Source organism: Dipodomys spectabilis, unplaced genomic scaffold (assembly GCF_019054845.1).
Source record: "Dipodomys spectabilis isolate Male_0828 unplaced genomic scaffold, ASM1905484v1 ptg000102l, whole genome shotgun sequence".
Taxonomy (NCBI): domain Eukaryota; kingdom Metazoa; phylum Chordata; class Mammalia; order Rodentia; family Heteromyidae; genus Dipodomys; species Dipodomys spectabilis.
In genome coordinates this window covers 12,992-40,492 of record NW_024870779.1, presented here as the reverse complement: position 1 = coordinate 40,492, position 27,501 = coordinate 12,992, and the positions used below count along the sequence as shown (strand labels likewise).

Below are 27,501 nucleotides of genomic sequence, written 5' to 3'. Positions count from 1 at the left end.
GGGGGAAAAGGGTAAAAAAACAGGGTTCTACAGTAGCAATAAGAAACAGAATCAGGCAGATAACTGACATATTTGCTTCATTCCCAGTTGCCATTAATTTGCAAATGTTAACCAACAATTTAATAAAATCATTTGAAAAAAACACTGCCTTATGTTCTTACAATTTTAAGATTAATTGAGAGTGAAATTTAAACATGCAATCACACACAGCTTTCCAAACAAAATATTACATCATATTCATAGGTTTTTAAAAAGTAATCAAAGACTTCAAGCATGCAGTCACACACAATTTTTGTCATTGTGAAAGTTTGAAACAAAGTGTTTTTTCCACATTTAGTGGTGGGATTCTTCTGAAGCACCTGTCCTATTTTCAGTGAGATACAGGATCCTAGACATTGCTTTTTACATTTATTTACATAGCTTTAGGACTAAGAAACACTGGTGTTTGGTTTGCATTACTGACCAGTTAACCTTTAGATAGGTTGGCTCCTAAATTAGATTTCCAAGTCAGTTTGAATAGCTTCTCTTGAAGTTCACTAGAAATCAGTGATGTTCAATGCTAAAGTGACCTTTTTTCAAGAAGTACTCTTTTTAGTAGCACATATTAATTGTACAAGGGGGTTAGGTTGCCTGTGGCGTGTACACATGTATACAGATAATCTAGAGTGATCAGTTAAATTTATTGAGGCTACCTGAGTGTACCACTCCCTACACTTGCAGAACTGGCTTTGTGGAGAGAGAGGTGAGTAGAAAAACAAGGAAACAGATGTTAAGTAAACTTTTAATGTTTAGGCAGTTAAATGTCAGTCAGTGACATAGTCAATGGGTCCTCTGAGAGGCAAGAATGGTGGAATGAATCCCTCTGAGAGTTCCTTCCTGCCCTTATACTTGTGAAAAACACCTCCTGCTCATTAGCAGATGTATATTGTGCCTGCTGAGGACCAGACCCTGGTGTGCTATGGCTGGGGAGCCAGCAAAGCTTCCTGCCCTCCTGCCGAGTGTATTCTAGTAGGAAGGGATGGACAAGCAAATGCATAAGTCATGAAGCATGTGGAATGCACTAAAGGCCAGTGGAGAGTTCGGGGATGGCTTGTAGGAACTAAACTTCGAACCTGAAAATAAACAATAAAGATCTGTGATCTTTCCCCAAAAGTGGGCAAGCTTCTTTTTAGGTAAAGAGACAACATCTTTAAAAGGTAGGGAGATAGAAGGACAAAAGAAACAGAGAGAGACAGAGCTGTCTGTGTAGCCCTGGCTGACCTGGAACTATGCATATACATTTGAATGATAAAGGTTTTGCTTCTTAAAGAAAATAATAACAAAAATTCTGTTTAGCCATTGACACTGATTAAATTATGGCTTCCAGCTTTTATTTCCAGGCTCTATTGTACAATAAAAACTCTTACTGAAAAATCTTCTTCATAATACAGAATTTCTCTAAACATATTAAATCATAATTATGGATTTTACCAGCTAAAATTACATTTTGAAACAAGCTATAGAAATCTGGACCAAGAGTAGCTTACCTTAGCAAGGCACTAGTGGTTAATGCCTAGAATCCTAGCTACTCTGAAGGCTGAGATCTGAGGATCATGGTTCAGAGACAGACCAGGTAGAAAAGTCCTGAGATTCTTAGTTCCAATTAACCATTGAAAAGCCAGAAATAGGGCTGTGGCTCAAATGGTAGAGCTCTAGCCTTGAGTGAAAGAGCGAAGGGACAGGGTGCACATCCTGAGTTCAAGCCTCAGTACTGTCTCAAAAAAAAAGTAGTTTTAACTTATTAGAGGCTTATTTGTCTATTACAGGGAAGTTTAGAACAGACTGTTGAAGGAAAGAGAGGGTGGCAGCTGCAGAATGTGGTCAAAGGTCCAGACTCCTGCTATCTACTCAGCCATTCTTAGCATATGCTGTCTGTTTTCACATTAGTGAAATCATTTGTGTGTCTCCAGGCAGCTGTCCATGAGGCTGCAAAGAAGGAAGGTGAAGGGCAAGAACAAAGTGTGTGTGTGTGTGTGTGTGTGTGTGTGTGTGTGTGTGTGTGTGTGTGTGTGTGTGTGTCCTGAGGCTTGAACTCAAAAGTCTCAGCACTGTTCCAGAGGTTTTTTTCCTTAAGGCTAGACTCTACCACTTGAGCCATGCTTCCACTCCCAGTATTTTTCGTGCTTAATTGGAGATGAGAGTATCACAGACTTTCCTTCCCAGGCTGGCCTTGAACCTTGATCCTCAAATCTCAGCCTCCTGAGTAGCTAGGATTACAGGGGTGAGCCACTGATGCTGGCTCTGGCTTTTGTCTTTTTTTTGGGGGGGGGGGGCAGTTGTGGGGCTTGAACACTGGGCTTGGGCTCCCTTTGCTCAAGGCTAGTGTTCTACCACTTGAGCCAGTGTCACTTCCATTTTTTTTCTCTCCGATTAATTCAAGGTAAGAGTCTCACAGACTTTCCTGCCCAGATGGCTTTGAACTGTGATCCTCAGATTTCAGCTTCCTGAGTAGCTAGGATTACAGGGGCTTTGTCTTTAGTTCATGAATGGGAGCCTTCCTAAGGACCCTCTGCCTTATATCTCTTGTCAGAATTGTCAGATCCCTTCTAAGTACAGAGGCAACTGGGTAAACAAAAGTTTGTGTAGCTGAGTACATTGCTCTCCTAAACAAAGCAGACTTCTGTTACTAAACAAGGGAAGTTGGTTACTAGACAAGGAACAATTGTCTGCTGTGGATTCTTAAGTGTATTTAAACAAAAACAAATGAATTGCTAGTACCTTCTACCTACAGATAAATTGACACACAGTTTACTCTTTTCTGTATTTGCTCAACAAAATTATAAACTTCTCATTGTAAGATGCATTTTATTTCAGACAGATTGAAGTATGAGGAAAATAAAGGAACTGATTGTATCTGTCATTGTTATTTGGATTCTGAGATCATGCTCAGCACATAAAGCACCCCTGGCTGGTTCCTGTAGCCAACCAGGAAGCCTCTCTTACCTGGGCCCACCCCCAGGCTGGGTTCTCCCAGCAGCCACTCCCTGGCTGGGCCCTAGGGTTCCAGGATATGCCCCCCTCTGCAGCTCTTAAAAACAGCTCCAAGAGCATGATTCATCTTCCTTCCCAGTGCTAATGACACAATTCCACGGGAAAACTTGCTTCTTGTAGTTAAATGTCTCTGCTTTGTGAATTTGAGCAACTTGCTATGGTCTTAGTGCTCCCCTGCCCCTCCCCATTTCTACTTCTCAGTCATCTAGCCTTTCATTAGCACAAGGCATTATATAGACCAGCAAGGAACAACATGCTCTGGGTTGTGCCCTGTCACCACAGAGGAACTTATAAACCCAGCATGAACTAACAAGGTAGAAACATACACTGAAATAAACTCTGTCCTGGACTGCCCCCTGTGGCTATTCTCTGGGAACCTTGGAGGCTGCCAGTCTCTCTGCCAATCTCTTAAAGTGTATTTCTTCTGCTCGCTCTTTTGCATATTAAGACAACATGTCCAAAAAAAAAAGGAAAATAAACTATTGTTCCTACTTTGTTCCCTTACCCAGTTCTTACTGTCCCAGCCTCTTTTGTTAGTTTTTTATATGATCTTGAGAAATATTTTAAAAACAAATATAAATTGATCTCAATTCTTTTCATTTTTCCCCTAAAAAGCGTGCCTTGTCTGTCTCTATAGAGATAGCTCTTTGGATAGCTCTCTGTATTTTAATATATATACATATATATATATATGTATATATACACACACATATAAAACAGTATATGTATGTTTTACATTCTGATATGTCTTGGGAAACTTTTTATTACAGTGTTAGCAATACCTAGCAAGCATCTCGCATCACCTTCGTCTCCTTTTTTCTTTCTAAACTGCACAGTATTGAAGTGTTCTTTTTGAAAAACAAACAGCCATGCCTCCCTCATTTAAAATGGAGATATTATTTACATTTATCACCAGGCTGGTAAAGAACTACCCTTGGCATTTGAATACTGTTAGTGTTATGATGTCTTCTTAAACTTGACCATGATTCATTTTCATGCTCAGATACTGGCCCAAGAAGGAAAGGTGTTGTTGTCAGGGACACCTTCACACACCGATGGCTGTGGCCCTGATGAAATCAGCTTGGCCTGAGAAATGATTTCTGCTGTTTGCCACTTGGGTTTGATTTAGACGTATCGAGAGAGATATCAAGACTCATAAATTAAAGGTGTTGCTTTAGTCTGAATATTTATTTCCCTCAAATGTACATGGAAATCAAATCCCCATGCTCGTGGAATTGGGAGGTAGACTGTTGGCAGGTGAAGAGGGGATGAGGCAGATAAACCAGAGCACTGGCCCATCCTTTCTAGTATGTGAAGAGCTTTGTTCTGTACTCACATTACCCACAATCACTTACTAAAGGCAAGCCTGTTTTAGGAAACGTTACATGATGTGATGAAGACATTGGGTATTGTTGTCTCGTGTAAATTAGGGCATACTCATGCTAGCAAATGAAGAGAGGTGATACTTTGAAGGCTGCAGACACTTTGGCAATTCCTCAAGAGCACCCTGGACCCCAGTGACTGAAGCCGGAAGCATGAGCCAACCCTGCTCACCATACACCCACAGCCCACAGCTTCCTCCCACCTTAGGAGTGGGGGACATTTTCCTCTTGTGGATTGAGGAAAGGATTCTTTCATGATCGTGGTTATGGCTGTGGGATATCGGACAGCAGCTGCTGAGGGGAATGAAAACGGTGCTGCTCCCGTGAATCACTGATGGGATCTACATGGGTTTCAGTGGTTTGCGGCAGAGGGAGCTCTCATGACGGTAAATGTCAGCTTCCTGTGGGGCGGGGGTAGGATAGGAGCGACTCTGGGTCATGGAGAACTAGGGTGATCCCTCATCTCATCTGTTCCTTCTGTCTGAACTGAACCTCTATGCTCTGGGACGATGAGATGTAGAATCACTGAATTGACCTCTATGTAAACAACCAATCTCTCCGTTCCCTTTCTTCTCTCTTCTCTTTTCTCCCTCTATATCAATCAGCTGTGACAATGAGAATTCTAAGCTGGTTCATTTTGGCAATATATATACTTCCTGTTTCAGGCAAGCATTTCTCTTTTATTTGTTTGTCCTCTCTCTTTAGATAAAGAAGAATCAGCAGGATGTGGTTAGATTTCTGGAAGCCAACAAGATAGAGTTCGAGGAGGTGGATATCACGATGTCAGAAGAACAGAGGCAGTGGATGTACAAAAATGTGCCCCCCGAAAGGAAGCCTGCTCAGGGCAACCCTCTGCCACCGCAGATCTTTAATGGCGACCGCTACTGTGGAGTAAGTGGCCAGATAGTTTTCACACCATTTCCTTCTTGCTTAGACCACGTGTCACCTGGAGCACAGTTGCGTGATCTCTTCACTCAGTGCCTGCTGAGGTATGACAGAATGAAGTTGCTAAGGGTACGAATCCAGTGACACACACCGTGTGACTGGTTGTATGATGTGCACATGTGTCAACCAGTCTTCCTGTTCCTGTCTTTGCTTTGGAAGAGCGGTGAGAAGGGAAGTTGAATATGTGTTTATTAAGTTCCATATTTTGAAACTTACCTTTTGAGTAATACATTCAGGGAGGATGTATTCTGGAATAATTTCTTCCTGTGTGGTACAGAGAACTACTGACAGCCGATGAGAAGCCTGAGAGCTTTTCCTTAGGTCTGCGAGTTCACTCACTGTGAACATTTAAAATATTCTAGACGAAGTCAGTTTTGTCTGCTGCATATCAGCATACCTTCTTATTCCTTATCTTTTTCTATATATGTGTGTGTGCTAGTCCTGGGTCTTGAATTCAGGGCCTGAGCACTATTCCTGAGCTTTTTTGCTCAAGGCTAACACTCTACCACTTGAACTTCACTTCTGCCTTTTTTGGGTGGTTTATTGGAGATATTAGTCTCACGGACTTTTCAGCCCAGGCTGGCTTTGAACCATGATTCTCAGATCTCAGCCTCCTGACTGGTTAGAACTAGAGGTGTGAGTCCCTGGTGCCTGGCTTTATCCCTTATCTGAAAGATAAGGTGAGTAGGGTAGGATTTGCCTTTTGCTTTGACACTTAAAGTCTATAATCAGTGTTGATTTTGGGGAATGCAGTGCTTTTTAAGAAGGAGACAGGATTATGGTGCTGAGATGCTTGAGGGGAGATAAATAGCTGTGTGGGCTGTGGACTGTGGGAGGGGAGGGCGAGGGATAAGCAAAGGCTTTCAGTGGCTTCAGAGGCAAGAGTTTCTCCAGATGTGTAAAAGCAAAGTTAGAACATCAAGCTGCAAGTAGATTCTACACAGACATCTGATTGGTAGCACCATGAGGAGATTTCTGCTACACGTAACTTGGAGTTCTGGCTTTCCCTCACGTGGTCTGGACATCTTTAAAATGTTCTTTCTTTGTAAGCCTCAGCTTATCACCTTCCAGCAAGCAATGCCACTGTCTGTCTTACTACGCCCAACATTATAACTTTCTAAAGCCGTTCTCAAGTACATTTATATAGAAGTAAAGGTCATTATTTCATGGATTTATATCCTGATATTCTGTTTTATTGGGGGAAAGTACATGGGGAACCAAGGACACAGTCTACTTATGATTACAAAGAATGGAGAATGCACTCTTTGCTTGCCGACTAAAATAAGGTAATGGTGAAAATGTTTGCAAACTATGTAATTTAAAAAAAAAGCAGTGAACCCAACAATGTTATAATGCTTAAAGCAAAAACCTGACAGTTTTCTTTCCCTTGGACTTTGCTGGTCTGAAAAAGCCTTTATCCTGGCTTTGTGGATTGAGGGGAGCCAGTGGTATGGAATTCTAGGTTGGAAGGAATTTCGATGCGGTTCCCTCCTTATCTTGTGGTCCCCAGTGCTGCAGTTGGAATGTCTTGTGCCATTTCCCTTTTTTTTTTTACATTGACTTTTTAATATTTTCTCTTTTTTTCTTTTCTTTTTTTTTTTGGGGGGGGGGGAGGGGTCTGGTCATGGGGCCTGATCTCTGGGCCTGGGCGCTGTCCCTCAGCTCTTCAGCTCAAGGCTAGCGCTCTACCACTTGAGCCATAGCGCCACTTCCGGCTTTTTTCTTTTTGCTTATGTGGTGCTGGGGAATCGAACCCAGGGCCTTAGGCATGCAAGGCAAGCGCTCTACCACTGAGCCACCTTCCCAGCCCACTTTTTTAATATTTTCATCGTTTTCCTATTATCTGTTCCACTTTGATCTTTCTGGTCTCTTTACACCTCCATCTTCTCATTGAATTTTACAGTGAGCGCTTGTACTGGGATTTGAACTCAGGGGTGCTGACAGATACTGAACCACTTGAGCCACATCCCCAGCCCTTCGTGGCCTTTGTACTTTGTTGCTTTTTTTTTTTTTAACTTAGTAGCATAAATAACATGTAATATTCTTTATAATATCTATGCTTCTTTCTAATTCATTTCATTTTTATTGCTCCTAACCTGTCTCCTTCTTCTTCCTCCCTTTCTAACAATATTTTTGGGGTTTCATTTTGCTATTTTCGTGTGCTTTCTTGCTGGGGCCAGCAGCCTTATTGGTTGAAATTTTGTCTGGCTCACTTTTTGCCCCAGGTTGACCTCAAATCGCGTCCTTCCAATCTCCACCTCCCAAGAAACTGGAATTACAGGGGTGAGCCACCACATCCAGCTCTCATTGAATTTTGTTGTTATTGGTGGTGGTGGTGATGGGGCTTGAATTCAGGCCTAAGTGCTGTCCCTTAGCTCTTTTGTTCGAGGCTAGTGCTCTCCCCTTTGAGCCACAGTGCCACTTCTTGTTTTCTGGTGATTAATTGGAGATAAGAGTTGCACCGAGCGTCTGGGAAAGTAGCTCAGTGGTAGAGTGCTTGCCTTGCATGCATGTGGCCCTGGGTTCGATTCCTCAGCACCACAGAAGCAAAAAAAGCTGGAAGTGGTGCTGTCTCTCAAGTGGTAGAGCGCTGCTAGCCTTGAGCTGAAGAGCTGAGGTACAGCGCCCAGGCCCAGAGTTCAGGCCCCACAACTGACAAAAAAAAAAAAAAAAAAGAGTCACACAGATTTTCCTGCCTGGCTGGCTTTCAACTATGATCCTCAGATCTTAGCCTCCCGAGTAGCTAGAATTACAGGCATGAGCCACCAGCACTCAGCTCTCTTGTTGAGTTTTTCTTTCATCTTTTACCCCTTTACTTGATGTCTCATGTTTCCTTATTTATAACATTGTATTATTAACACATGAATGTGAGATCTTAATGATCACGTTAAATATCACTTTTTTGGTTTTCAGTCCTTGGTTCTGTTCCTATTTGTACTGATTTTTTTTCTTCCCTACCCTGCCTAGCTTATGAGTCATTGATTTTTCCTTTTTTTTTTTTTATTGTTTTGGTCTCAAGAATTGAACCCAAGGCTTCACACATTGGGTGTACTGCTGAGCTGTCCCCCCCATTCAGTTTGGGTCTTTCTCACACATAGAGGGCTTTCCTTAGATATCTGGTGATTTTGTCTTTTGTTTATTTAAGAGCTCAGGCACTAAAAAGGTAACTGGGAGCCAGGGGTGATCCAGATGGGAACTCAGGGCTGCTTCCCAGTGAGCCCTTAGCTTTCCCACTGTGGGTGCCAATGATGTCTGTAGGCCTTTTCTCAGGAGATGATTTAGTTTTTGAAGAGAATGACCACTCAGCCAATTGGCCATGGACCTACAAGCGAGTCCTGCCATTTTCACCTGCTCTCCTCAGTGCACCTGCTTAGGAATGGTTTCACCTCCCTGAGGACATGTCTATTCCTAACATGTCTTCCAACCTCTTTGGGGAGAGCGATTCTCTGCCGTGACCCCCTCACCCCTTCACCATGGCCAGTATCTCCACTTGCTGGCCTGGGCTGGGACCCAGCAGCTTGCACCGTTTATGACTCCTGAGTCCTCCTGTGTCTTGGCCCTGTGGAGTCCATGGATGTTTTCCGTGTGTTGTCTGGGCTTTGGCATTCATATTGATTAAACTGAGCCTGATAAATGGCATCCTATCTGCTTCAGCAGTTTGTCCTGGGGACAGTGACAACAGCTGTGGAGTGTGTCCCCTCATCATGCTCTGTTCTGAAACGTTGAAGGCAGTGTCTGCTCTTATTAAGGTCAAGTATAATGACCTTGACAAGAGCTTTTGAGGGCAGCCATTCATAGACCTTGTTCAGCTACCTGTTTCTGTTTGCTTTGCTTTACCCAGAAATAGTTCATGGGGAGTTTCATCTTGCTGCTTAACCTATGGAAACCTGTCACACTGCAGGTGACAAGATCTATAAAGACTGCATATTTTTTCTTTTCTTTGTTTCTTTTTCTTTTTTTGCCAGTCCTGGTGCTTGAATTTTGGGCATAGGTGCCGTCCCAGAACTTTAGTGTTCAAGGCTAGTTACTGCTCTACCACTTGAAACACAGCTGCAATTTTGGCTTTTTGTGGTTAATTGGAGATAGATGGGTAGAAGAAACTGAATTAACATAAGCTGTTATTATCCTTATTACTTTTGTTTTAACCAGTCCCCTGCAGTGTCCCAGTGTGAGCAAGGATCTCCTCTGGGAATCTGGATGTTTAAAGGGAAACATCCCGGTACTTTGCCTTTCTGTCCTGTGTTCCCACTACAATAAAGGCCAAAGTCAAATGGATCAAATGTGAGCTTGGTGAGCCTTCTCCTAAACTGCCAAGATGAAATAAGTCAGGCCCTCACCACTATTAGAAGCTTACCTGTCCCTGATGCAGAATTCTCACAGGAGACTTCTCATCTGAATTTGAAAATCTGTTGTATCCAAGGCTGTCTATGTAAAAGATCAGTTGAGCTCTGGATTCAAGGAGAGTCTTCTCCACCCAGTGGTTTGCTGTTCTTGGTGGCATGGTTGCATTTGTCAGGAAGGGCAAAGCTGGGGAGTGGGGAACAGATGACACAGATGCCCCACATTGCCAGTGGCTGAGCACACCCCCGTGTGCCCAGTCCAACAGTTAGATAGTCTTTGTGCTCTGTCTCCTCTGCATAGTCCTGGTTTTTATGCTTCCATCTATAAATGTTTAATCTCCCATTTTCACCTGACTGAGCTGTTTGCCTCAATATTCTACAGTGATGAATGCTGGGACGTGACTGTCATAAAAACCATGGCTTGCGCTGTGAATACTGAAAAGCTTCCTGCAGACATGGAGGCCTCCCCGGGTGCACAGCTAGCAGGACACCTGCAGTGAGATTAGACTGGAGGTATTTTTTCTACAGTCTCTATTTTTCTGGGCTGTCTGCAGTTAAGAGAATGAAGAGCAAAACATTGCAAGACAAGCAGGCCGTGTTAATATCAAGGTCAGGACAGCAAAGCCCAGTAAACAGAGGGCCGTCCCCCGCCCCATTTACCCAAGACATGACGCCCTCATGAAGTCCTGCCTTGTCAGTTCTAAGTTACTTCCGCTCCGTGCTTCATATGTTAATATCTATGCTCCTTGATTTTAAAATCTGCACAGTATTTACTCTTTGAAAGGTGAAATTGAATACTCTTGTAGCTTCTTTTCCTGCCTTTGTCTTGACATTCTAATGCACACAGAATTACTGAAGTTATGTCACACTCCCTTTTGTGTGTATAAACAGGTACATGTTTCCATATTGATATCATTCTATAAATATTGATCCCTGCAAAAGTGTTTGAGCAGCCCCAGCGGAGGGCACATGATCCTATTCTACTAAATCCTTTTGGCCTAAGAGGGAATTACACAGTGTGAATGTCCAGGTAGTCTCCTTGTGACCTTTAACCACTGTACTAACTCTAGCCATACTTCTCTGGTATACCTTTTCTTTCATGTATTTTATTTCATGTACTGAAAAAAAATGTTTTTTTTTAACATGTTGTGGTAAACTTTCTAATTTTTCTTTTTTTTTTTTTTTTTTTTTTTTTGTCGGCCGTGGGGCTTGAACTCTGGGCCTGGGCGCTGTCCCTCAGCTCTTCAGCTCAAGGCGAGCGCTCTACCACTTGAGCTACAGCCCCACTTCCGGTTTTTTTTTTCTGGTGGTTTATTGGAGATAGGAGTTTCACGGTCTCTCCTGCCCGGGCTGGCTTTGAACCGCGATCCTCAGATCTCAGCCACCTGAGTAGTTAGGATTACAGGCGTGAGCCACCAGCGCCCGGCTCTAATTTTTCTTTTAAGAAAGTATTAAGCCAGGTGCTGATGGTTCATGCCTGTAATACTAGATCTGAGGATTGCAGTTTGAAGCCACTCCAGGCAGAAAAGTTGGTGAGATTTTTATCTCCAATTAACGACCAGAAAACCAGAAGTGGTGCTGTGGCTCAAGTGGTAGAGCACTAACCTTGAGCAAAAAAGCCCAGGGACAGCGCTCAGGCCCTGAGTCCAAGACCAATGGCAACAAAAAGAAAAGTACTTATTTGAGGCTAGACATGGTGGTTCATACCAATAATCTCAGGTAGTCTAGAGACAGCAATCAGGACTATCGTGGTTCAAGGCCAGCTTGGGCAAAAACTTAGCAAGACATTATTTCAACAAGCAAGCTGAGCATGGTGGTGCATATCTGTGAAAAGTAGAAAAATTCCAGCCCCAGGCTGGCCTGGGCAAAAAGTGCAAGACCCTATCTGAAGAAATAACTAAAGCACAAAGAGCTGGAGTGTGGCTTAAGTGAGAGGCCATGGGTTCAATCCTTGGCACTGCCAAAAATATAAATAAAACCTAATTTTAAAGTCATGCTCTTTCAGGAAGCTTTGCTTTAGTTCATTTTCCACATTCATGGCACTGATTGGAAGACTTCCTGGCTGCTAGATTAGATTTCTTTTTAAGCTGTTTGACTTCTTTCTTTAGACAGCTATAGGGTCGATATTGTTTGGCTAGTTTTTTGTTTGTTTTCAGTTCTGGAATGTGCTTTTAAAAAAATCTGTTCTGCTCAACTATTGGAAATACTTTTCTACTTAAAAGCTAAGGTTTTTTCTTCATTACAGAGAAGCTCATTTTTTTTTCTTTTTTCTGTTGCCTCCATTCTTTTTTTTTTTTTTTGCCAGTCCTGAGGCTTGACTTCAGAGCCTGGGCACTGTCCCTGAGCTTCTTTTGCTCAAGGCTAGCACTCTACCACTTGATCCACATCGCCACTTCTGGCTTTTTCTGTTTATGTGGCATGAGGAATCAAACCCAGGGCTTCATGCATATTAGGCGAGAACTCTACCACTAAGACACATTCCCAGCCTGTCCTCCATTCTTGACATGCAAGATTTGGTTTGGTTTGATTTTCTTTGGTGCCAATTCGGTCTTAAATTGTAACTGTCAGTACCCTTTGCTTTTCTCTTGGCCTTGATGCTGTGGACTCTGAGACATTCTTGCTCTTTGTCTTCTATATCCCTAGCTCGGCTTTTTAGCCCTGTGCCATTTTGCCCCTCAGTCTGTTGTTTGTCAAATTTTTTATGTAGCAATCAAGTGTAATTTCCGCTCTTTGGTTGTGGTTTTCTATTACTTTTTAAAAAATACTGGCTCCATCTTGTTTTGTGGCCACAGTGTGTTTGATCTCTGCAGGCTGTTAGAAGCATGTTTAAAGGTTTCCCTGTTCTCTCGAGCACTGATTCTGCTTGCCATATTTTGTCTTGCCCTCTTAGAGAAGCTCATCAGGCTTGCACAAACCTGTTTCCCTCTGGGAAGGAGGGTAGATGAGACTTCAGGAGACTTGGGTGCAGCAGGAAGCCTTGAGGTGCTAAGGAGACAGCAATAAAGTACGCATGAGAAAGTGTATTCTTCCAGAACAGCTCTCCTTTCCATTGAACATTTCTTTCTCTCATGTGCTGATACAGAGTCCAGAGTGAGCAGGCCTTTGCACTGGGACAAGCAGGCAGAGTTCTTTTAAGAGCCTTTCTAGAGAGATCTGGCTGCCTGAAAAGGGATTGTGCCTCATCCCTTCCACCCAGGCATGCATCTTTGATGCTTGGATGTTCCCTGGTGCACCAGGAGTCTCCACTGCTGTGTGTCTCTGCCTTGCAGAGATTCTGTGGTTACCTAGAGGAAGGTTGTACTTCTCTTGTTTGATGCTTTGCTTTCCTCTGCTTGTTCCCCCACCCACCCACTAATCCAGTTGTATTTGTTTACATTTTTATTGCTTGTTATTGGAAAAATTTACAACCAAATATATGTATACATCCATGCATACATACATACATATATCCATATACATATGTGTTATATGTATATATATATATTTGTTTGTATTCCCCTGTAGTTTCATTTGGCATCTGACAAGAGTGAAGGGAGATAGGTGTGCATGCCTGCTCTGCCATCAGGAACCAGTGTGATCACTGATCCTAAATAGAAGTCAGGGGTTCAAGTCCCCTGCTTCGGGATTAGGCACATTTCAGTGTTTGCCATTTTTTAAAAATGCCAAATGGAGTCTTTCTGCATCCTACCTGTGCTGTCTGACTAGAACTGCCAGCTCTCTCTCACCAAGGTTTCATAAAGCACAAGATAGCATCTCCAGTCTTTACCCACAAAACCAGGACGTTCCAGGTACACTGTACGTGTCTGGCGTTCTCACAGTGGCCCCCCACCCCCTTATACTAGTATACTAATTTTAAAAAAAAGTTCTGCCCAGGACCATCTCAGGCTTGAGAAGAATTTCAGCAGGAGCCTCTGCCCCATGCCAACAGCACCAGCAGGGACAGCTGCAGTGGGGTTCTATAAAAAGGTGTCTTTCATTTCGGTTTGCTTTTTTATTTTCTTCCTTTGGGTGAGCCTAATTTCCTTTGACTCATTCAGATCGATGGCGGCGGCCATTTCCTTGCTGTCCGTGCGTCACTTGTGTTCCCTGTGGCCTTCTATTTGGTGATGCCCTGGTCACCTAATTGTGACTGAGCACGGGTCTGTGTGGCTGCGGTCGAACGGCTGCTCTCCTGGGAAACATTGAAAGGGCAGAAGAGTTAAAGGTCTTCAGCAGTGACACTCACTAGACACTATGCTGGAAATGAACTATACAACTTTGGTGGGAGGGAGGCCAGGAGGGAAAAAACTGGGAGAACTGAAGAGAAGAGGTGACACTGTTCAAAAAGAAATGCACTCATTACCTGACTTAGGTAACTGTAACCCCTCTGTCTATCACCTTTACGATAAAAAAAATCTTCATCTCCGGTGCTTGCTTTGTCTGTACTAGTCTAATGGAGTGTCCAGATAATGTCTCTAACTGAGCCATGTGGGAGAGGGAGACTCTTGTAACCTCTGCCTGTTCTAGATGTTATCACGTGCCATAGATGATGAGTTCTTTCTTTTTCTTTAAAAAACAGCTCTTCAGCTTAGTAAGAGTGCTAAGTTATACTATATTCTGCTGCCCAGAAACTTTGCTTTTCCTAAGAAATTGGCATTAGAAAGAAAGTAACTTTTTTTCTTCTTTATCTTAGATATAATGAAGGTGTGTACTGGCCCTGACACTGGCTACTTTGTGTGTAATTTTAAGTTTGTATTCCTCTGCAAAGTCAATTGGAGGTAATCTTTATATCCTGAAAATGTGCAGTCTGCTGATCTTTATATCCCGAAAATGTGCAGTCTGTGACCGGTATTTATAAACACTTCAAAGAGCACCTCTCACTGCCAGATTCAGTAAGCAATGTAGAAACATTATTGGAGTTTTTTTTTTTTTAATGAAATACAATTTGATTTAAAAAATCTTTCTCTTATTTAAGAATACTAGTATCCTATTTCCTCATTTATTACATACACATATAATTATTTAATTTTATTTGGTGCTGGTTCTGGGGCTTGAACTCTGGGTCTTGGCACTATACCTGAGCTTCTTTTTTGCTGAAGCCTTCCACTCGACCACTTGAGCCATAGCTCCACTTCAGGCTTTTTTTTAGTAGTTTATTGGAGTTAATAGTCTCATTGACTTTTCTCCTCCAGCTAGCTTCAAATCATTATCCTCAGCTCTCAGCTTTGTGAGTAGCAGAATTACAGGTCTGAGCCACCAGTGCCCAGCAACATATACATATAATATATAAATATATATTTGCATATGTATGAGACTTACGGGTAAGAGTTTACATTTTGTGATTTCAGGAATTCTCATCATTGTGGCATTGTGGTCGTGAAGAAAATGGTCACATTGGAAGAAGTGATTTTTCAATTCCCAAGATGATATTATTCTTAAATGGTCTCACATTGTGTGCTTGAACTCTGAGAAATGTTATTAAGAAGTTCTAGATTTTAACTTACCATTTACTCTTTGTCCAGATATGACAAAAATTAATTTATCTCTGTGAACTTGAAGACTCATTAGGATACCCAAAAGCATTTGAATGTCACAAAGTATATTTTTCACAGGTTTTTTTAAAACTAGGCAATTGTTAAGAGCATGATATAACAGAAGAAAGATGTGCTGATCATTTGTTGACAGCCCCAGTTCATTTGTCCATTGGACACAGATCTTACTAGTAACCTGATTGGCATCAGGTACTAGTCTAATATGGACTGTCCTTTGTGTTTTAACTTTTTAAATTAGCGTACATTAGTTGTACAAGGAAAGATTCATTATAACATTTCCGCACATGGGTACAATATATTCCAGTCACTCATACCCCATCACTCTCTCTTGCTAACATTTCCCACTCGCTACTCCTTTTCATTTTTGCCAGTCCTAAGGCTTGCACTCAGGGCCTGGGTACTGTCCATGACCTTTTTTTTTTTTTTGCTCAAAGCTAGCACTCTACCACTTGAGCCATAACTCCACTTCTGGCTTTTTGCTGGTTAATTTGAGATAAGACTCTCATGAAATTTCCTGCCTGGGCTGGCTTTGAACCTCTATCCTCAGATCTCAGCCTCCTGAGTAGGTAGGATTACAGGTGTGAGCCACCAGTGTCCAGCTCCTCTCTTTTCTTCTCAGAAACAGTTGTGACAGGTTCCAATATTTTGTTTTCATAAATGTAAACAAAGTACTTCAACCATATTCCTTCTTTTTCACCTGCATTAACATAGACTTTTAGAAATGATTTTTTTTTTTTTTGGTTAGTCAGGGCCTGGGCACAGTCCCTGAGTTCTTTTGCTCAAGGCAAGCGCCCTACCAGTTTGAGCCACAGCTCCACTTCTGGTTTTCTAGAGGTAAGAGTCTTTTATACCCAAGCTGGCTTCACACTGTGATCCTCTGATCTCAGCCTCCTGAGTAGCTAGGATTGTAGGCATGAGCTACCAGCGCCAGGCTTAGAAATGGTTTTCTGTAAGTTATTCTGGGTTTGAGATTAATTACAGTGTTGTACTTGACACTTTTGTTTAAGGAAATAATTACCTTAATTGAAAAGTTCTAAACTCTTGTGTGGACACAATTTAGCAAGAGGCCTCCATAGAGATATGGCACTGAATTTCAAAAGGGGAAAGGGAGAAGGATGAAGGGATTGATTCTGATGAAGATGCACTGTACAGATAAGTGGACATTTATCTGCACCTTCCTGCAACCATTTGATGAGTATATAAAAAAAAAAACTTAGGCTATGAGCAGAGAGAACTCTTGCAGCAAGTGATTTCACGCACATTGTGATAGGATCACATTTGCATTTTTCAAAGATCCACCTGCTCCCCCCTAGCAGGATGACAGTGGGTAGAAATAGGTGAGAGCAGGCAGAGTGAGCCATAGCTAATAACCCCTTATTAACTCTGTATAAGTGTATAAGTGTAGCTTGGGTTAGGGTGATGGAAACAGAGATAGAAAAATGGAGAGGCTTGAATGATGCATACAATAGTGGTTGAGGGATGAGAAGGGTCCTGAACTGCTTTGGTTTTGGGTGTATAGAGCATGTTACACAGTGGGGCCCATTTTAAGTGTCTGTGAACAGTTGTTTGCTTATAGGAACCAGAACCCAAAGGAGTGATCAGAGCTAGAAGATGGGAATTAATTAGAATGAGATTCCCTAAGGAAAACATTTAGACTGAGTAGAGGCAGAGTACAGAAGGAAGGGGAATTTCACAGAGAGGTATTTAAAGGGACGGGATAAATCTAGCCATAGCCTAGCATTCTTCTTCCTCTTACCACATGCAGTGTAAACAACACATTTTCACAGAACGTGTGACTTAAACCCACACTAATGAAGTGTTATTAAATGACGAAGCTTTATGACAAAGAATGTAACATTTCTACTTGACGCCTTTTGTCCTACATCTTAGACCTGTTTGTAATATAGTTGGGGGTCTTAATTTGTCTTACAAAAGATTATATATTTTTGGGTAAGTTCCATAAAGCCTGTAATATCCAAGAACTACTGGCAATCTTTGGTTCTCTTGTTTATATTTTCTCAGCTGCTCTGTCACATACGGTTTCTCAGACATCACATGTTTAATTGGCTGCAGCCTTCCTGGAATCTGCTTTCTCTCCAGTCTTTACATGCTGCAGCGAACACAGAGCAAGTTAATTCTCACTCTTCCCTGTCACCCTCAGCCTCCTACAAACACATGTGAAGTCTACTTTTCCAATGTCCACCACTCTCTCTGTCCTCATTGCCTCCCCCATGGTCTGGCTGGCACCACCATGCTACAATCCCCTCCTTTCCCTAGCTTCCTTCTTACAGGCCTCTTTCTGAGCCATTCTCCTCACAGCTCACTTAGGTATTTTCTTCAGGAAACTAGATTGCTTTACTCCTTGCTCCAAACTCGTATATGACTCCTGCACCCTTGTATATAAGTAAAATGCAGAACTTTCCAGCGTACAAGGAAACCAGTCACCCTGCCAAATTCCATCTTCCCCAGTGCTGTTCTTTCCCTGAGCACTCTGTCCCAACAATTCACCTGCTTAGCTGATTGTCCCCTCCTGTCTGCTTAGCTGATGGGCTGCTTGCATGTTGAGCCTCCATGCGGACATGCTACTCCCTCTTGGTCGGCCCAGGAAGGAGCAGCTGGTTGGCCTGAAGCTGACATGACTGAATTCACATGACAACTCCTTTCAGAACTGTGATACTCACCTGGCTAAAAATTTTGGACAAGAGTTGAGGCACCCACAAACCTGTACAAAGTTTGGGGGTTGGAGCTCCTTTTCACCTGTCATTGTGAAGCCATTGGCTCAGCCCGGCAGGGGTTCTTGAGGGTTCCTGGGCAGCAGCACACAGGTGCACAGGCCTGGCTTCCTCTCAGGCACGGGTCATCACGGAGCACCCAGAGTGTGGAGCCCAACACCACAGAAACGCAGCTCCACATCCCAGGGCTCCTGCGCTCCCGCTGCGCCTGTCTCTACCCCACTGGTCCGTGCTGAATAGGACACAACAGAATATTTATTTGTAAGTCACCAGCACAAAGCATGCCTAAAAGTGACAGAGAACTGTCTGCTTTCCATCTTTATTCAGGATGACATTGATCAAACTACCAAGGTTTAAACTGTTCTACCTTAACTTAAAAAAACTAGGTCATAGGATGTATATAAACTTTGGAAAAGAAAAATGGAAGGACACACTGATCAGAATTTCTTGATGGTTGTGCTTGTAAAAGTAAGAGAAAAAAAATGATTCTGTGACTGAGGCAAAGATAAATGTTATAGAGAATACAGTTTCCTTTCGTTTTTATTTGATCTTTTTATTCTCTCTGAAGATGTAGTCTCAAAGAATGTGGAAGACTTCAAAAGCAGAATAGAAGCAACTCATGTTGACACCTAGAGACCTTTCAGCTGTTGTTTACCCAGCCAGTTTTTTTTTAAACCCCTGGATAGCAAAATATGAACTGGAATTGTGAGGCAGCCTTCCAGATTTAAGACCTCAAGTAAAATCTTAGGTCAGAGTGATTCCACAATAGATAGAATTACTCTGGCATGTGAAGAAAAAAGGGAGTAAGTTCCTATTTCATATCTGTGGACAAATTTTAATGGTGTCTTAAGTTTTGGGTGGAAAAGTTTTTGGGGTTGTTATTACAAAGAAGCTTTTGTACTGTAGTGGAATAATCCTCGCAAGTGTATGAAGCTCTTTCCTGATCCCTACAGAGGCAATGATATGTTTTATCTCCATAAAGAATTTCTCAAAAGCACCCAGCTATAAAAATAATTGTTTGCTTTTATTTATAAACTTTGTCCAATCCTCTTTTTCTCCCCCTAGGATTATGACAGCTTTTTTGAATCAAAGGAAAGCAACACGGTCTTTTCATTCCTAGGCCTGAAACCACGGTTGGCATCAAAGGTAAGTTAATTATTTTTTATTCTTTGGAGGTCATCTTTCTTGAATTGTCCTAGGGATTAAGGTCAAAGGGATGCATATAGAGTCTCCCTAAGCTTTTAGTGCATTAATTATAGACTGTTCAATGTTAACACAAAGAAGCCTCATTCTTTCTAATGTTCAGTTGTTGCCACGAATTAGAGTATTAGTTTGTAACTTACACCCCATTCTTTCAAGAAGAATAATTAAATTCTATTCTACCTAATTAAAATAGGTGACAATTTCTATTTTAAATTGTTAGTTTGTATTGCAGCTTTGATTCATCCTATCACTGATGGAAAATATTTTTTAAAAAGTACATCTGTATAAACACCTGCAGATTCTATTTCTCATTGTATCTTAGTACAATATGACATCTATTTATATAGCATTTAAATTGTGCTAGGTTTCATAAGTAATCTAGAGATGATTGGAAGCATATGTGTCCATACATCATGTGCAACTATGGCGTATTGTTTAAAAGACCTGAGCATCTGCCTCCCCAAGAAGGTCCAGAGCCATCCCCCACACACACCAGGAGAGGACTGCACTGCAGAATTTTGAAAGCCATTATATGAAAGAACTTTTGTAGGTTGAACTTTATATTGGAGAAAAGATGGTCTACAAAAACAAACTTGGGCGGGAGGAAAAGCTGCAATTCCTTAGCCAATCACAGTACCTTTTAGCCTGCTTTATTAAATCATGTCTTTTGGAAAACATAAAGGACCTAGTAAGTTTATCTCATGTTTAGACTTAAATATGGTGTGGGTTTCACTTTATCAAGTACATGGATCCACTTTCAAAATAAAAAAAAATTAAAAAGTTTATTAAGTAAGGTAACATTTTGATTATTTCATTTTTTAAAATGTGCACTATTTTATTTCTTCTTATGAAAGTAGCCTAGACTTATCTAGAAAACCTGGGGAAAAAATAGAAACTGTAAAGTAGAACATGGAAAGCAAGGCCCAAGGCTCACCATATGGACATTTTGGGGGAATGTCTTTGCAGTCTTTCTGTACGTAGTAATTGTGAGGTTTTGGCAGTTTTTCAAGTTGAAGTCCTGAGTGTCTACGTGTAACTCAGTGGAAGCGGCATGCACCCCTGGGGGCGTGGCTGTCGTGAGTATGAGGTCTCCGGAGGCTCTCAGAACAGGGACTGTCCCGGCTCAGCTGGGGGAGGATAGAATCACAAAGCAGCCCCCACCACACTGAGCCCTGCCATCCTTGCCATCCACATCAAGAAAAGTCCACAGATGGTGGTGGGTGGTTTCTTTGTGCATGTTTTAAGCAGAGGCAAAACCCACACAGAAAGTATTTACAGGTTCTTCAAGCTATTTTTATAAAGACGGAACATTTGAATACTCGTTGGAAAAATTAGGGTATTTGTATAACCTATTTCATCTAAAGATATTACCCAATCAGATCTCTGTCTTCAAAGGACTGAAAAAAGAAAAGAAAACTGCGGTAAGGGGTGGCTTAATGAATGCAAAACCCCATTAGCCTCTCACTGTGCAAAAACCTTTTTAAAAACACTGTGTGTGTGGTCTCATTGTTCCTTTGGGCGCTTTCCCCTCATCCCCTACATTCCTTGGGGACTCCACAGGCTGACATTTTTATTCTTTTTACAATCTATTCTCTCCAAAATCTGTAGACATCTGGGATGAACACAGTATGCATTCGGATGCGGCCTATGGTGGTAGTATTAGAGTTGATCTTGGTTCTGTGGCCTTGGCTTGATGTTAGAAGTCCATTCCAAGGGCAGTGAGGGCCTTGGATTACCTGGAGCAGCAGCACAGCAATGGTGGCCACCCGGGGTCTGTGCTCGCGCTCTCCATCCATTCTGGGGTCATCTTCATAGGAGAGAACTGAAAATGTTACCAAGCAGTTGTGCACCTCCCCTTCCTAGCCACTGGTTTTTCACCCTGGTAGTAATTCAGTATACCATCTACAGTTTGAGACTTGCATGGAATGTTCACAGATTTAGTGTGCTGAAAGATGAGACCAGTTGATTGCTTTTTGTTTGTGTGTTGGTTGTTGGGCTTGAACTCAGGGCTGAGGCACATTGTCCTAGAGCCTTTTTGCTCAAGGCTAGCACTCTGCCACTTTGAGCCACAGGACCATTTCCAGTTTTCTGATGGTTAATTGGAGAAAAGAGTCTTATGACTTTCCTGTCCAGGGCTGGCTTCAAACCATCATCCTCAGACCATAGCCTCCTGAGAAGCTAGGATGACATTATGAGTCACTGGTGCCCAGCCCACTGATTTCTTATCTCCTTTCCTATTCCTGCTGCACTGTACACACATAACAGACAAGGCTGGACAGCCAACCAGGAAACACAGAGGGACACATTTGCATTTGTGATTGCCCCCCTCCTGACTGTAGAACCCCACTGGCATGGGGCATGCTGGAATCTGGACCGTCCCCAAAACACACAGAGACGGGAAGATCAGACCACCACATGGTGGTCTGCAGAGCACACTGGCTCTGGACATGTTGCTTGTCCCAAACTTGTGAAAGTAGAAATTATATAGGTTGCTAATATTTAAAATAGGTTTCCCCCTTCTCTTGAGTTGAAAGGTGGGTGGAGGAGCATTTCCTCCGTGGAGCATGTAGAGCTGGTCGTGGCTGGCCACTGTGGTGCCTGCCTAACCCTGAGAAAAGGAAGCCTGCTCACCCAGCATTTTCAGGTAGAAACCTCGCTTTGGTTACGTTAATAGGCTGCAGGTGAGCCCACTGGGTAGGTTTCTCTACTTCTGGGTCTCTGCCAGGGACAGCTGGCACACGCTGCACACTGACCAGCCAGCGCAGGTACAAAGGCCTCTGGTGCCAGGTAGGTCATGGTGGAAGGGCAGAGTGGCAGTTGGGAGATCACCTGTGCTATTTGTAACAGGGAACACTCCAGTGTTGGCCTTTGCTGCTCTCTGGGGAACCGGCAGATGGGTGAAAGCATGTAGGCCTTCCACTGGTGTATGTTTGGAACATTGGGTGATTTTGATTTAAATCTGGCTGTGATCCTGAAACTCAGGATTTGCCCTGATCCATCACATAGGACTGACTTTACAGTTTCAACAATCTCTATTCTTGACATTTCGGAGGGAAAAAAGAAAAGAAAAAACAAAAAGTGTTGCCAAGGGCAAATTTTCTCATCAATGCCATGCAGTAACTGGTGCTTTTTTTTTTCTTCTTCCCCTCTTCTAATAGGCAGAACCTTAGCGCAGATAAACAGAAAGTGATGGAGATGCATTTGGAGCGCCCCTTGGTACTCAGCACACACCTGCTCACTAATGCATCACTACGACAAAGGCCACGTCATCACCAGTAACCTTGCTTGCCACGGGAAAGGTGTTTTTGGAGGATGTGGGAAAATGGGGATTGCATGATTGCTTTAAACCAAATCAGGACTATGGTGGATTGTGTTTTTCCTAGTTTCAGATTTGCCTAGAGTCTCACTGAGCTGAGCGGACTGTCACCTGTTACAGGTATGCATTTGTTATGACTGTCACCAGCGGAGAGGCAGTGTTGGATCTGCCTTAGGTTGTAGGAGATACCAGTGCTGCATAAACCTGCTTCCTCTTTCAGCTGCCTACACTGTACCTCAAAATCAGTCTGCCAGGCTGCTAGAATGTTGGAATCAGAAGGAAAGAAAAAGAGCAATGCTAATTGACATAGGGTGTTAACGATTTTTGCTGTAGAATCACAAATGTCACTGCTCTAGTGCTTTTAATAACACGTGCTGAAAAGTTAGGTGTTTTAGATTGCGTTTATAATAGAAGTCCTTGCCCACCCCCCACTCCAAATCCTCTGAAGCTTCTATAGATGTTTCTAGAAATCACTGTTGCAGTATTGTGTGATTGCAACCAAGTTACAGGGCTGAGAATAATGGCTATTTGGGAAAATGTGCTTTTCCTCTTGTGTGGGGGGAAAATTCACCTAAATGTATAAGACTGCTTGAAAGACATATTCTAAGAGGTGCACTAATTACATAGTAAATTTATAGGTATGATTGTCTGACTCGTATCGGAAGGCCTTCTCAGCTCTAGCAATTTATTTGTATGTAAATTCACATAGATTTTTAAATGCAGCTTCCTTAACAGCTGTTTATTCTATTTTGTGAAGGAATTATATTTTTTTGAGAGAAGAAAATCTCAGTCAGGTATATTTTGTGAATCCTTAATGAAGCATATTAAGAACTATCTGTACTTCTGAGTCTGTAGCACAGGTGGTAGAGTGCTAGCCTAGCATACCTGAGTCCCTGGGTTCAAGCTACAGTATCACATACATACTGCTGTATAATTTATTTTTTTCAGTGTTAATGTTTCAGTGTTTCCTAACATTTTTTTTTCTTCTATGTGGCCAGTGCACAATCTCAGTCTTTTCAGAGTACGATAGCACACATTTTCATTCCATGTATGAGCACAAGTGAAATTTCAGAGCAGTGTGTACAAGAAAGGGCTGTTTAGAGTACTCTGAATTGTACGTGATGAGAAAAATTTCTGCTCATCTTGGAGTGGATCTGACAAACACTGACCCTGTCTACTTCTTTAGGGCAGAGACTGATTTTTTTTTTGTATCCTTATAAACATGTTTACTTGCAAACATAGGAACCCACCTTGATTAGGACAAACTCTGAGAACTGAATGAACTACTTATTTCCAGTGTCCTCATTGCTATACCTCTCACCATGATTCTGCAAAAGAAATGTATAACTTCTTGAATTCTAAAGCTAAAATCCTAGGCCCAAGGTTGACAGCCCAGGACAGAGGAAGAGTGTGACATATTTCTTCTTGGCTGGAACAGACTCATGATCCACAGTTTTCTTTCTCTCAGGGGAAAGCTTGTCAGGTCATGACTGGCTCTGAGGGATCCGGATCCATTGATATCAAGTGAGATCCAAGTCAAATTCCATTTGATAAACCCCCAGGAACCATCTAGGAATGTCTTGGGGTATTTGTATGTGAGTCTTCTGGTAAGACCTGAAATTGGTTTTCTAAGATACAGCAATTTGAAGACTAACCATGTTATAATTACTCAGTGTACAGTGAGTGTCATTCAACATGGTGAGGTGGAGGCCTTTGCAAGTTCTGATTCGTGAGGTCAGTATTATGCTTGCAAAGAAAGAGAGAACTACCTGTATTTGTCGTGTATCTTTTGAACTAACCATAATATACCTAGCATAATGGCATTACACCTACCAGATGGATAGCAGTGGTAAATTACCACCACAGTTGGATGACATTTTCTTGCCATGGTTTTTAGGAGATGGGGGTGTCAGCAAACAAACACAAAAGACAAACCTCAGGTGGCATTGTCCTTGTCACAGTAGGCTAGAAGCACAGGGTGTGGCCTTTACCATGACACCCAGCTCTACCAAGAACACAAGCACAGCCCTCCGACCATGCTGTGTTCAATCGTTCTGGGTCCTTCCTTGTACTGTTACCAGCTGAGTTCCAAGCAGGAGGCAGTGGTCTGATTCTGTTTAATCAGCTGTCTTGAGAGGTTCATCATCACACTTGTTAGAATCTAGGAAGAAGGTGGATTCGCAGGCACAGATGATGTAATATCAAGGATATTTCAAGGCAGAACTTTAATTTCCTGTAATAGGCTTGTTGGGACAAAAAAAGTTTGTTGTCATTTTAAAATTAGGTAAAATGTGAAGTGCCACACTGCCAGGTGGATGCTGACCAGAAAAAATTCATTTCAAGAAATACTTGTTTTTTCCAAACACCAGGGTTTTGATTAAAATCAAAATGGAGAAAAGGAAGATGATACTTGTCCTCAGACTCTAGTATATTTTGGATTTATTTCTGATTTGATTGATTTGATTCAACATTCACATATTGATGTTTTTACATTACATTAACTTGATAATGAACTAAATAGTTCTGGGTTTTGTTACTGAAAGGTACCAAAGGCTCGTTCTAGGTTTTTTGTTTTATTTTTAAATTTTGTTTTGTTTTCATTGCCTTTATTGTAGGATTTTGCCTTTTGTAAAAATTGGGCATTTACTTTGCAGTTTTTCTTAAGTGTCAGGGTCCACTTCAATCTGTGTCATTGTTGTTTTTAGAGTTTAGTTCTCTGTATTTGTCTCTCCAAGCATTGTCTCAGATTTCATAATCAGAATTTAAAGAGAATAAATGACAAAACATGCATTCATAAAATGGAGTTTTTATCTCCTCCCGTGTCTCACACGTTTTCTAGTTTTAGTTCTGCATTTGCGCAAGTCTTTCCTGTTGAGTTGGAAGCTGTCTTTCCGTGCAGGAAGTGCAGACACAGAGCTCAGGTTCCTTCGGTGAGATGCATCCATCTGAGGTGCCCTGGGCTTGGTCCATAGTTCCACCTCTGCGCTTTGCCCAGAACACAGAGTCCTCTCACACAGCAACCAGGCCCGAGATGGCCACCTGCTCAGCCACTGGCTCGGCTCTGGTGTACTTCACGGGCTCCTGAGCACACTCCAACCGTGGGTCTGCTTCCCTACCCCTCACAGAGAACAGACAAGGTGGCCACTACTACATACACCAAGGATCCTATTGAGACAGTCACTTCTGAACACAGAAGAAAACACTTCCAAAGGCAGTGTGTGAGGCCAGTCTCCTTGCTGAACTCCTCCAGATGTTAACCACCAGGAGGGAGGCATGGTGGGGGGAGGGATGAAGGGAGCAAGCTGTAAATTTGCAGGAATGTGCTCAGTCATGAAACCAGATTAGCAGATGAACCCTGCCTGCCTGAGACCCAGATAGCCAGAGCTTTCCTAGTTCTGTCAGCCTTTGTCAACATGCATTGTCCTTTAGCATGCAGCTTGGCCTGGCTGAACAGCACAGTCTCCACCCACAGGGATGAGGGGCAGCAGTGGTAGCCAGTGGTAAGTGACAGAGCTGAGGTAAGCTCTCAGCACTCTAGACAACAGGCCCTTCTCTGAATTAGTACATGTAATGTAGTCTTTTCTTCGTTAAAACCATCCCAAGTTTCAAATGTTTATACATGCAAGGAAATATATATATATATGCATTTGCACACATCTAATATAAATATATATATACTAAAGTATGAAGAGTAATAATAATGACAACAATAATAATAGACCCCTGTGTGCCTGACTCCCACCTGATTGCCTTTCCCGATTGCTCCTTCCTGAACCTGCCTCCCTGCCCCACATTCCTAGCAATCACAGACTTCCTCCTCTTTCTCTTTTTTGCCTCCATGTATGTGTCCTTAAAGAATAATAAATGGAATTAAATCAGATACGTTCTTCTGTCACTTCCTTTGTCTGTTCATCGCAATGGGAGCTTTCACTGGTAAATATTATTCCACTGTGACTATGTCACCGTTTTTCCTTCTGCAGTTGTTGATAACTGAATCGAATCTTTGTTGGGAGGAGAAAGGGCGGTTTAGCCTGTGGCTTCTGCTACGCACACAGCTACGGGTGTGCACCGAGTTGGGCAGGGAGAGCACTCAGCTTTGATGGAGAAGATCACGCTGCTTTCCAGCATGAGACCACACGTGTTTCCACCAGAATACTAGAATTTTCAGGACACCAGATCCCGGCCAACCTTTGGGATTGTCAGAACCAAATTTCTGCCAAGCTGGGGAGTGACAGGTCGCTTTCATTGGCTTCTTTGGCATATTGTTTTAGTAGAAATAAATTGAACACGTTTCATTATGGGATTTCTGTCTCATTCATTGTGTCTTACCATTTTTTTTCTGTTGGGATTATGTGATTATTAGCTTTTAAAATTTCTTTGTACTTATATTTCATTGGTTAGTACCTGATTTAACTTTTTTTTTTCTTTTTGTGGTGCTGGAGACCAGGGCCAGGGCTTTGTACCTGCTAGGCAGTGCTCCCCTCTGGGCTACTCTCCCCCACCCCCAATGATTTGACTGTTAAAATGAAGAGAGCCTGGCGTTGGTGGCTCACACCTATAACCCTAGCTACTCAGGAGACTGAGCTCTGAGGATGATGGTTCAAAGCCAGCCTGGGAAGAAAAGTTCATGAGACTTATTTCTAACCAGCAAAGAGCCAAAAGTGGAGCTGTGGGTCAGGTGGTAGAGCACCAGCCTTTCAAAGCCAAGGGACAGCACCCAGGCCCTGAGTTCAAGCCCCTGTACTGACAAACACAAAAAAGAAACCAGATTAAGAATATAAAAACCTCTGAAGTTATTTCCATGGGCCTTTAACCTGCCTGGAGAAAACACATGCATATATCATCTATTTCAAATGCCCTTATATACTTTATATGTTAAGTATATATTATGTTATATAGTTTCTTCTTTTTTGTGCCTGTCCTACGACTTGAACTCAGGACCTGGGTGCTGTCCCTGAGCTTTTTTTCCTCAAGGCTAACACTCTACCACTTGAGCCACTTCTGGTTTTTTTGCTTGTTTGT

The 27,501-nt window shown here is 42.3% G+C and overlaps 1 protein-coding gene across 1 annotated transcript in view; it reads left to right on the top strand.

Annotated features, from left to right (window-relative positions):
• The window catches only part of Sh3bgrl2 (SH3 domain binding glutamate rich protein like 2), a 47,757-nt gene extending 21,398 nt beyond the window's left edge, over window positions 1-26,359 (top strand). Inside the window, exons 2-4 of the mRNA XM_042687098.1 lie at window positions 5,118-5,303; window positions 19,026-19,106; window positions 22,322-26,359. Coding sequence (XP_042543032.1) covers window positions 5,118-5,303; window positions 19,026-19,106; window positions 22,322-22,333 — 279 coding nt within the window. The 3' untranslated portion in view covers window positions 22,334-26,359. The remainder of the gene's footprint in view (window positions 1-5,117; window positions 5,304-19,025; window positions 19,107-22,321) is intronic.
• The last annotated feature ends 1,142 nt before the right edge of the window (window positions 26,360-27,501 follow it).